The 11,963-nt window shown below is 45.4% G+C and overlaps 1 protein-coding gene across 1 annotated transcript; it reads right to left on the minus strand.

Annotated features, from left to right (window-relative positions):
• Positions 1-9,947: 9,947 nt before the first annotated feature.
• Positions 9,948-10,735, minus strand: LOC132872681 (spermatogenesis-associated protein 45-like). The gene is made up of 2 exons (XM_060907662.1): positions 10,498-10,735; positions 9,948-10,103 (listed from the first exon to the last, which is right to left on the minus strand). Exons 1-2 carry the CDS (start codon positions 10,727-10,729, stop codon positions 10,084-10,086), a joined length of 252 nt encoding a protein of 83 aa, XP_060763645.1. The 5' UTR covers positions 10,730-10,735; the 3' UTR covers positions 9,948-10,083.
• Between the last annotated feature and the right edge of the window lie 1,228 nt (positions 10,736-11,963).

Raw genomic sequence — 11,963 nt, forward strand, 5'->3', positions numbered from 1 at the left:
CATCACAGGGCTGACACATAGACACAGACAACCATTCACACTCACATTCACACCTACGGTCAATTTAGAGTCACCAGTTAGCCTAACCTGCATGTCTTTGGACTGTGGGGGAAACCGGAGCACCCGGAGGAAACCCACGCAGACACGGGGAGAACATGCAAACTCCGCACAGAAAGGCCCTCGCCGGCCCCGGGGCTCGAACCCAGGACCTTCTTGCTGTGAGGCGACAGCGCTAACCACTACACCACCGTGCCGCCCCAATATTTATATATATATATATACCTACCTGCCTACCTGTGAGTGTTTAGTCTATGTCTATTTCTTATCTAGAGTGTTTATACTGTTTATATTGTTTATTTCAATTGTTCTATTTTTATTTATTGCATTGCCTGTTTGCACCGTGGGTCAGAGAGGACTGAAATTTCATCTGTGTTGTATGTCGAGCATGTATAGCACATTTGACAATAAAGTTGACTTGACTTGACTCGACTTGAAAGGAAATGCAGGACCAAACTAAAAAATATTGGCGCTCAGCTAGCACCTCGGTGTGATCAGCTGTATGTTTAGCGACAGAATGATGTATCTGTCACTGCACAGTCAAGGTAAACCTGTAGATGGCAGTAATGCAACACTGTGGATTAGGGCTGCACGATAAATCGTTAAAAAAATCGCGATCTCGATTCACACATACACGTGATCTCATTTCGAAACACAATGATTCTTAAGCATTTTATTTCACGAGCGGCATCACAAACAAATGCTCCCATTTCTTCCCGGATTTTTACAAGCGCCCCTAAAGGCAGCACTGCCGCTGAGTCCTCCCTCGACCTATGGTAAAGCGTCTTTACAACACGTGATTCAGTCAGTGGAGGAAGCCCGCCTGCAGTTGAGTGTGTGGAAACAGTGAGGGAGAAAAGCAGAAGAAATGGCTTGCGAAGAAACCCCAGGTGGTAGTGGCGAGAGTCACCCAAAGACCCGAATCGAGCTCATGCCCAAAAAGGGTTCGCATTCGGCGGTGTGGAAGTATTTTGGGTTTAAGCCAGACGATGACAAACAGTCTGAGGTGCATTGCAAAGTGTGTTCTGCCCTCGTTGCAGCACCGCACGGCAACACCACTAATCTCTACAATCACCTGAAACATCACCACAAAGTAGAGTATGATGAAGCCGTACAAGGCAAGAAACAAACAGATGACAATAACCAGGACCTTGTACAATGCAACACCATACCCACCAAACTCCAGTAGACACAAGGAGATCACAGCAGCTATCACATATCACCTGGCAAAAGATATGGCACTGATAAACACTGTACAACATGAGGGATTTCGGAAGGTGATAAACACTCCCGACAAACGGTACTCTATCCCCTCCCGCAACTTCTTTTCAAACGTTGCACTCCCCGATATGTACAATAAACAGCGGGCAGTGGTCGAGGCAGAATTGCGGGAAATCTATCATTTTTCCGCTACGTCTGATTTATGGTCCAGTCGGACCATGGAACCGTATTTGAGCCTGACGGTTCATTTTATAGCGCCTGATTTCACTATCAAAAGTTGGTGCTTACAGACAGCTTTTTTCCCCAAAGACCATACAGGCGAGGCCCTAGAACAGGGATTAAAAGATGCCCTCGCATCTTGGAGTCTGAACAAGGATAAATTGACCTGCATCACAACAGACAATGGTCAAAACATAGTAAAAGCCATCTCCCTCAACGATTGGACCAGGCTCCAGTGTTTTGGACATCGACTCCATCTGGCAATAGGTAAGTTCCTTTATAAAGTCACAATAATAATAATAATAATAATAATAAATGATAAAAATCAGCCACATATCTACATTTTTTTTTGCTACTACTACTGTACCTCTGCCAAAGCAAAGTTCCTGCAGCTCCTGCTAACAAGCCTATTGTTCAAACGTTTGATACTCTACTTGAATGACCATTTGAATGTTTTTTTTTTGTTTTGTGCAATAAATAGTGCAATAAACATTTTGTATAAAAAATCGTGCCAAAGAATCTTGATCTCAATTCTCAGCAAAAAAATTGTGATTCACATTTTTTCCAGAATCGTGCAGCCCTACTGTGGATGCCAGCTGCTGTAAAACCCAAAAGATAAAGAAGAAGAAGAATGTAAATCTGTGCATGTGTACATGGACTTCCTCTGTCTGCTTGACTGCGCAAAGCGAGTGATTTCATGCACATTTCATGCTCGGGAATCAGCTCAAATTAAATAAGTTCCCAGCCACAGAATCTCCTGTTGTTTTTTTTAGATATTACAAAAATAAATAAATATATATATATATATATATATATCACAATGACCAAATTTCAGAGGGAACTAAATTTCACCGATTTTATGAAATTGAAAGGCCCTCTCACTTTATATGTGCAGAAACTTGTCAAACGTGGCCTGGTCGTTCCTAGTCATAGAATGTGGTGTTCTCTATGTTTGTTAGTGCTGAAGCCTGATTCTTTGTTTCATTTTTGTCCTGGTTATTGAAAAATTATTGCTTTTCCTCTTCCCTGAATGGAATACTGCGTAGATGGTGCAAAAACTGACAGAAGTTGACCTGCTTAAAGGGTACTTTCAGGTTCTACGTAGCTTTGAGATTTCCATTTTTTGGCATGCCAGACAGCTTTCTCCAGTACATGGTCATGGCTTTTGGCCCCCAAATGCCTCTGCTATCTTTCAAAGGCTAATGAACTGTGTACTCTGGGATTATACCAAATTGTGCACCTGGATGATGATGATGTTTATTCTGACACAATCACCTGCACTTGTTAGAAAAGGTGTTCAGCTGACTATATGATGCTCGTGTTAAATCTAGATAAATGTAGATAAATGACTACAGTGTAATCTGGTACCTTGGAAAAAATGTTGGCCACAGTAGGGTTAAGCCCCTTGATACCAAGGTACAGGCTATCACTTGGTTTGTAGTCCCTAAAACAAAACATGTCTCTGAAGATTCTTAGGTATGGCGGGATATTATTGTTCCAAAGACCTTCTCAAAGTATCTCTCAATACTTTCCACATCAACCCTTGCCACTGGTTTGCCCTAGTCGCTGACCATGAGGGCTGCAGTCAACACAGACAACCTGATCTTCATTCATGGAGCCAAGCCAAGAGATTTTGGCCGCTTTTGAACAGATCTGTTTACCATGTCTGTTCAATAAAACATCTCTTCCTTTAAACAAGGAATTCTTGCTGTGCTTCCAAGGACACCATAGCCACCAAGTACGCACTCCCAGCCAAGACACCATGGCGTCTTCATAAAGACAAATACGTAAATCAGTGTTCAGGCTTTTGTGTAGCTGTTTCACACCCTTAATTCAATATGTAGGACCCTGGAGGATCTGGCGACCTTCTGCCCAGAGGAATCATCTCAGATTTCTTGCTTTGTATTCTTCAATCTCATCAAGTATTACAGAAAAAAAAAACTGCTAGAACTTTATCATTGGCACATTAGTAAGACTGTTGGCTTCAACTTAGGACCAAATATTTCTTTGACGATGTGTGATGACGATGTGTGTGCAACAGACTGTAAATTGTACAGTGTAAAGTCAATACTAAGTCACTTTCACAAACATTTACTCATGCTGAAAAACTGACAGAATAGTGACAGCATGCACTGAAAAATTCGTGGAGCGACGTATTTTAATTAACGGCAAAATTTCCACAACTCTGGGTTACTGATCAGTGGGTCAAGGCTGCAAGCCCCAGCACCACCAAGCTGCCACCATCAGGCCCTTGTACAAGGCCCTTAACCCTATTGGCTCACCCTGGTGGTGTTGTTAGGCCCATGACTCGGGGCTATAGCCCCGGGTATTTTGAGCCTAGCCCTGGGTATTGTCGCCCTCAAAAAAAGGAAGAGATTAATAGAAGACAACTGACTTAAACAGATCAGAACTTGACTTGCAACATCCGAAGATAGAGGGGGGAACATGGGGGAAGCGGTGATGGGGGACATAATTGAGCACTGCATGGTGCACATTCAAAATGTTAGTAACCACCAACAGAAGAAGAACATTCAGAACTGGTTGGAAGACTTCTTCAAAAAACAATCAACTACTGTTGGATTTTTCAAGATGAAAACAGATGGTAAGTCATCGACCGTGGGTGTATATATAGAATGTCTCAACAATGTAACCTATCAGATTATGTTAATGCACAAAACCCACTTCGTGTAGCCTGGTTTTGTTGAATTTACAGCGTAGGGTCTGTATGATTAGTGTGCAGGCGAGCTCAGAAGTTCCAGTGGTTTAATGAATATCTACAGTGGGGGTCTATTTGCCCCGACTAAGTTTATTTATCAGGTCAACAACAATGTGTGTTCATGTAGACACCAATAGTTGCTCTGATATAATTTAATCATATGGTTTAATGCTACATGTAGCACCAACCAGCCGACCATCCCATAGCCAGCCTTTGGCATATTACTCACATATTGGGATAAAAATTTTTTGTTTTGCTACGGAATATTAATGTCAACATAAAACTGTGTTGTCCAGACATCACAAATGAGCTGCTGCAGGCCACTGAGCCTGGATGCATTGGAGAAGATTATATTTATGTGTGTGTGTCAGTAAACTCGCTGAAACTGTCCAAACTTGTTAGGGGTGGTGGAGATGTGGTGAAATAGGATCCAAAAGCAGAACACAACTCAGACAGTAATCCAATAAATGAGGTGGTTTTAATCCAGGGGAAAAAGGAGACAAAAACTTGACAAAACAAACAAGGCAGACAAGGACAAGAAAAACACTAGTGCAAAAAAACATGAACAAGAAGCCGCTTTAGGAAGAGTGTCGGGGTGTTGCCGGTGTAAGTCAGAGATGAGGGTTGGGTCCAAGATGAACCTGGCGGGAACCCAACTTCTCTCCTTGGGACCGTAACCTTCCCAGTCCACCAGGTACTGGAGTCCTCTGCCTCGCCGCCGCACCTTCAGCAGTTTCTTGACTGTGTAGGCCTTACCGCCATCGATGAGCCTGAGAGGAGGAGGGGGTTTGGAGGGTGGGAGCAAGGAACTAGAGACCAGAGGTTTAAGCTGTGACACGTGGAACATGGGGTGGATGCGTCGCATGGTGAGTGGTAGTGCCAGTCTGACGGAACATGGGTTGATTACCTTTTTGATGAGGAAGGGTCCTAGGTACCTGGGAGCCAGCTTGCGGGAGACAGTTCTGAGTGGCATATGGCATGTGGAGAGCATGTCTCATTGCCCCACCCGGTAAGTGGGCGCCTTAGAGCGGTGTTTGTCAGCCTGCCTCTTGGATGCTAGGGCGAAGTGAATGAGTCTTCTCCGGGCCAATGCCCATGTCCTCCTGTAGTGGCATATGAAGATCTGGGCTGAGGGTACGGCGACCTCCTCCTCTTGGTTGGGGAAGAGTGGTGGTTGGTAACCTAGGGAGCACTGGAAGGGCGAGAGACCTGTGGCAGATGAAGGAAGAGCGTTATGATCGTACTCGATCCAGGGTAGGTACTTACTTCAAGAACTGGCATCCCTGGACGCCATGCACCTGAGTGCAACCTCCAAAGCCTGGTTCGCCTGTTCTGCCTGGCCGTTGGTCTGTGGGTGGAAGCCTGAGGTGAGACTACAGGTGGCTCCGATGAGTTTGCAGAAAGCCCTCCAGAACTGGGCAGTGAACTGAGGACCCCGGTCAGAAATGATGTTGGTGGGTAGTCCATGAAGGCGGAAAACGTGGTGGACGAGTAATTTTGCAGTTTCTTTGGCTGAGGGGAGCTTGGGCAGAGGAATGAAATGGATGGTCTTGGAGAAACAGTCAATGACAGTGAGGATGCATGTGTTGCCACCTGAGTTGGGGAGTCCTGTGACGAAGTCCAGGGCGATGTGAGACCAAGGTCGATGTGGAGTCGGGAAGGGTCTTAGCAAGCCGGCAGGGGGTTGATTGGTTGTCTTGTTCTGGGAGCATGTGTTGCAGGCTGCCACGAACTCCTGGACATCCTCCTTGATGGATGGCCACCAGAAGCGCTGCTGAATGAGTGCCAGGGTTCGGGCGGCTCCCGGATGACAGGCCAGCTTGGAGCCATGACCCCACTGCAGCACCTGGGTTTGCACTGGACAGGGAACAAACAGATGGTTAGGAGGAATGTTGTTGGGGTTACCTTCACCGGGGTCCTGCTCCAGGGCCTTCTGCATGAGTGTCTCAACCTCTAGAATGGCAGCTCCCACGAGGCAGCGTGGAGGAAGGATCGTTTCAGGTGGCTTAGACTCCTCTTAGTGGGAAGAGAACATCCTGGACAGGGCATCGGGTTTGACGTTTTTGGAGCCTGGGCGGTAGGAGACCGTGAAGTTGAACCGGGAGAAGAAGAGAGACCAACGGGCTTGACGGGAATTAAGGCATTTGGTGGACTTGAGGTACTCCAGATTCTTATGGTTGGTCCAGACTAGGAAGAGGAACTCCGATCCCTTGAGCCAGTGTCTCCACTCCTCCAAGGCTAGTTTAACAGCCAGTAATTCTTGGTCACCGATGCCGTAATTCCGTTCGGCTGGGGATAGCCAGCGGGAGAATAAGGAGCATGGGTGGACCTTGTCGTCACTGGCCCTTTGGGATAGTATAGCTCCGACCCCTGACTCGGAAGTGTCAACCTTGACAATAAACTGCTTGGTAGGATCGGGTATGGTGAGAATGGGTGCTGTGGTAAACCTGTGCTTGAGCATGGAAAAGGCTTTCTCTGTTTCCTCCCCCCACTTGAATTGGGTCTTGGTCGAGGTCAGGGCTGAGGGAGGTCCAGTCACCGTGCTGAAGTTGCGAATGAAGCGCCTGTAGAAGTTGGCAAATCCTAGGAAGTGCTGGAGCTCTCGTCTCGAAGATGGGGTGGGCTAATCAGCAACTGCCTTGAGCTTGAGGGAGTCCATCTGGATCCTTGCCAGGGAGATGATGAATCCCAGAAACGAGACAGAGCTCTGGTGAAGTTCGCTCTTTTCCGCCTTGACGAACAACTTGTTCTCTAACAGGGGCTGGAGGACCTGCCGGACATGACCTCGATGTTCCTCCAGGGAGCGGGAGAAGATCAGGATGTCATCCAGGTACACGAAAATGAAGATGTTTAGGAAGTCCCTTAAGACGTTGTTAATGAGTGCCTGGAAGACTGTGGGTGCGTTGGTCAGGCCAAAAAGGACCACGAGCTACTCGTAGTGACCAGTGGTGGTGTTAAAGGCCGTCTTCCACTCATCCCCCTCCCTGATCCTGATGAGATGGTATGCATTGCGTAGATCTAGCTTGGTGAATACCTTGGCTCCCTGGAGTAGTTCAAAGGCCGTGGTCATGAGTGGTAGTGGGTAGCGGTTCTTGACTGTGATGGCATTGAGACCCTGATAGTCAATACAGGGGCGGAGTGACTTGTCCTTCTTTTCCACGAAGAAGAATCCCACCCCTGCTGGGGAAGAGGAAGGACGGATGATCCCAGCTGCCAAAGATTTGGAGATGTACTTCTCCATGGCTTGCCTTTTGACGGAAGAGAGGGAGAGTAGAGTCGTCCTTTGGGTGGCGCTGTCCCGGGTAGGAGGTTGATTCCACAGTCATAGGGTCTGTGAGGAGGGAGGGACACTGCTCGGATCTTGCTGAAAACAAGTTTGAGATCCAGATATTCCAAAGGCATGTGAGAGAGGTTGGGAAGTCGCTGGCTGAAGGCTGCGGTGGTTTGGCAGGAGGCAGAGCGGAGTTCAGACAGGAAGCTAGGCAGGACTGGCTCCAGCCTAGGATGGTATTGTCAGCCCAGTTAAGGTGGGGGTTGTGCTGCATTAACCATGGTAATCCTAGGATGATGGGTCCGTGGGGGTTGTTCATGATGTGAAGCTGGATGGTTTCTGAGTGGTTACCAGAAATCTTTAGGGTGAGTGGGGCGGTAAGATGGGTGATGTTGGTCAAGCCAGTGCCATTGAGTGTCAGGACAGTGAGACAGACGTCAAGAGCAAGTAGTGGGATTCCCAGACGCTTGGCAGTGGACAGCCGGACAGAGAGCGGTCAAAAGTTTGCCTCATCTCCTTGGAAAAATCCTTGAAACTGGAACAAAAGGGTGCATTGGCATCCCAGACCATTGTTCCCCACTCTCTGGCCTTGCCAGTGAGGAGCGTTATTGTATATGCTACCCGGGAGCATTCTGTGGGGAAGGCCAGAGGTTGCAGTTCTAGGATCAATGAACATTGAGACAAAAACGATCTGCAAGTACCTGGTTCTCCATTGTAGGGCTGAGGCGCTGGAAGTCTCGGTTTGTGGAGAAAGGTGGTGGCAGGAGCTGAAGTCGGAGACGGCTGAGCAGGGGTAGGCATGGCTTGACAGTGCTGCATCTGCGTGGTGAGAAGGTTGAGTGCGTTGGACAGGGTGGCGAGGTTCTGGGTAATTTGTTGTAGGTCTTGTTGGTGGGTCCCGAGGAGAGTCCCTTGCTGCTGTATAGCCGTTCTCAGATGGGTCAGTTCTGCTGGATCCATGTTGGCCAGAATGTACTGTTAGGGGTGGTGGAGGTGTGATGAAATAGGATCCAAAAGCAGAACACAACTCAGACAGTAATCCAATAAATGAGGTGGTTTTAATCCAGGGAAAAAGTAGCAAAAATAGTCCATGTAAAAAAGGAGACAAAAACTTGACAAAACAAACGAGGCAGACAAGGACAAGAAAAAAACAAGTGCAAAAAAACATGAACAAGAAAAAAACACTAGTGCAAAAAGCCATAAATGAGAAAACCTAGTGCAAAAACACATGAACAAGGGAAAAACACTGGAGAGAAAAAAAAAACATGAAAAAGCATTAAGGCACAGAAATGGCTAGGGAAAACAAACGAGACGTTCTGGCAAAAACAGAGTCAGAGAACGGCCTATTTATTCACCATAGTGAAAACCAGGGCGTGAGTTCAGGGGAGAAGGAATTCCTGTCCCGGATCCGGATCAGCACTGGCATGAGAGATCCATAATCTCCAGAGTGGATGTCCGGGGCGGAGCATGACAAAACTACAAACATGGACACTGTGGACTACACTCCCCAGAACTCACAGCACCCTTTGTCTCCCGATTATTGAACTCGGCTGTCGCTCATCATTCCAATTAGTGCCCCTACTTATATAAACCTCTCTCTCACACCACTCCATGGCAAAGTATTGTTCTGCCTATATCAGTTCATACCAAGCCTTGTTGGTTTCTGACTGACTCTCGTTCTTCCGACTCTTGCTTCTCTATTTTCCGTTTTCGCTCTTTGTCTTTCCCCCTTAATGCTGTTTGCCGATCGCCTGACCCTCGCTAGTTCTACGACTCTGAGTCTCGTCTCTCGTTTTGGCTCTGTTACTGTTTGCTCCTTGTCACTCTTCTGCGCATACATCCGTAAGTGCCTGCACCATGACAGTGTGTGAGAGAAACTTGGAAGACATATTTATATGATCATAGTTTTGTGAGATAGGATGTCATCTGGGATTTTGAATGTAGTAATATAACAATGTAGCTTCAAATTTGTCTTTGTGGTCCTAAAGGAGAGATATGCGAGTGAAAAATTATATTTTTATTAAACTGATGATAAATTTTAATACTCAATTGACGCATGCCTCAGTTTCCTGAGACATTATGGGTGTTGATAATAACTTAATAATAATGAGAAAGAAACTGAAGTGAACTACATACATTTAAAAAGAGCAGTGCAAAAATCAGTCATAAAGATGTCATAACTTTTGAATGTGTGTGGCTGATAATATTTCTTGAAACGTTAGATATAACCTTGCCAACCTATCTATGCCAATCATCCTTAAAAATACAAGCCCCAGGAAAGCTTGATTTCGCCCCTGGTCTTTTCAGTAGCTAGAAACACTGATGGCTCACCCTATACATATTAACAGGGGTGTAAAGAAAACGAATATTAACCTGTCATTATTGATGTCACTATTTGATTTTGTTGAACATATTTTATTTTGATCCTTGAATTTTTTTCAGTGTTTTGGATTGTACAGATATTCAACATCACTTCATAGGACACAAACCATTATAATGTCACAAAGAATTTCTCCAAACACTCATTCAAATGGTAGCTACATGCATTTACTGCAGCATTGTCATATGTTTTGGAAGAGATGAGCTTGATTGAAGTTGTTCACATGAAATGAGATTCATCTGTAAGGGAAATAAAAAAAATATATATATATATATTTTAGGGAAAAAAAGGGACCAGACAGATAAAGTTTTTTCCATAAGCTGCTCAGTGGTAGAGCAGTAGTCCTCTTGATCCTTTAATGTCCCTTAATTATGTTCATTTGTTCATATTAATTATGTTAAATTTTGTGATGTGTTTGTTCTGTAAAACCCCAGGGGAATGGAATAGGTTAAAAAGGAAAATCTTCTACAAATCGGCACTTTGTGAACTGTGTTGTGCATAAATAAAGTCTGTATTAGTGAATCATGGTCTGTATGAGTTATTAATGAAAATAAAACCTATATTAAACAATAGTGTTTACATGTTTTAACTGGGAATGCTAACATCAGTTTAACATCAGGCCTTTCAGCTTACAGCTCTCGTTAACGTGCCTCTTCTCGCGATAACTCGCCTGGCTGGTCATCCAGGAAGATCGCTCTTCGGGTTTCACCGTCAGTATGGCGCTGAAGTCGCAGGTGTTTCGGTGCTGACAAGCAAAATGTCTCCTTTCAGGACGATCCCAGATCCTGCCTTTCACTTCTACACAACACCACGTTTCTCTGCGCATATTTAACTCGTGTAGCTGCTCCTGTTTCAGCTTTGCCATTTTTCAGTCAGTGCAAAACCGGCTCGCTTTGAATTTCTAGTTGCCTTGACAACGGTAACCCGATACTCGACCTCCCTGGCAACGCTCAAACAAATGAGTTCATTTGAATAACAGAACACCCCAGTGCTCAGCTGGTGTGGGGTAGAAATGTTTGGTTTAAGTGAAAATCAAAACTTCTAATATGTCTAATTTTAGATATATTACGAACTAGCTGACAGTTGATGCATCCTCAGACATAGACTACTTGAATGCAATGATTTTCTCTTATTTCCACTACTGTATGTCATGTTGGTCACAGGCAAACAAGATTGTCTTAAAGTCCATCAGATCACTTCACAAACAAGCAAGGGTGATCTGTGGGTCATTGGAGTCCTGTACTGTAATAATGGCAGAGAGAGCCAACGGCCCACAGATCACCCTAACGACCCTCTAGGCTGCTAACACCATTCACACCCGGCCTCCAGTGACCCAAACACCTACAGGATGACTGAGGCCCTGTCCACACGGCAACGGATTCAGGTGACTCCGATACAATTGCTTATCGTTTAGGCCTGGCGTCCACATGGCACCGGTGTTTTGGGTGCCCAAAACGCAATCTTTTTGAGAATGGGTTCCAGAGTGGAAAGATCTGGCAACGTTGCCGTTGTGAAGTCGTCTGGATGAGTAGAACGGATTTGTTTACGATGACGTCACAACCACATGACTGTGAGTGCTTCACGCCGGGTAGAAGTGTAACGAACTCGATGCGAGTTGTCAACAAATCCTATAACTTGGTTCATGAAACGCGCTTACAAAATATTTTCACTGTGAATATTTATCGTGTAATGGTGCAAAGTGAGAGAGAGAGAGAGAGAGAGAGAGACTCTGCCCTTAGGGCAGAGTCAATCCCGCCAGCAAAAATAGGGAAAAAAAGGAGCGATCTCACCTCTTCAGATATTGGTTTAAGTCCTACAATACATTCCTCAAAAAGGGCGTAGAAGAGCAAATTAATCCATCAACGTGTAGCATTCAATTTATTCCGGACCATTAAAGACGCCGCCTTCCGCGTAGAATCATACGTCATCCTCGCCGCCATATTGGATAGGTCAAAGCGGAGAATAAAGATTCATGTGCTGCGTTTAACTGTACCAACAGGTTTACCGTCCAAACGAGATCACATGGGATTACCTTTCACAAGTGAGAAACAACAAATTAATCCATCAACGTGTAGCATTCAATTTATTCCGGACCATTA

This window comes from Neoarius graeffei, chromosome 2 (genome assembly GCF_027579695.1).
Source record: "Neoarius graeffei isolate fNeoGra1 chromosome 2, fNeoGra1.pri, whole genome shotgun sequence".
Classification (NCBI taxonomy): domain Eukaryota; kingdom Metazoa; phylum Chordata; class Actinopteri; order Siluriformes; family Ariidae; genus Neoarius; species Neoarius graeffei.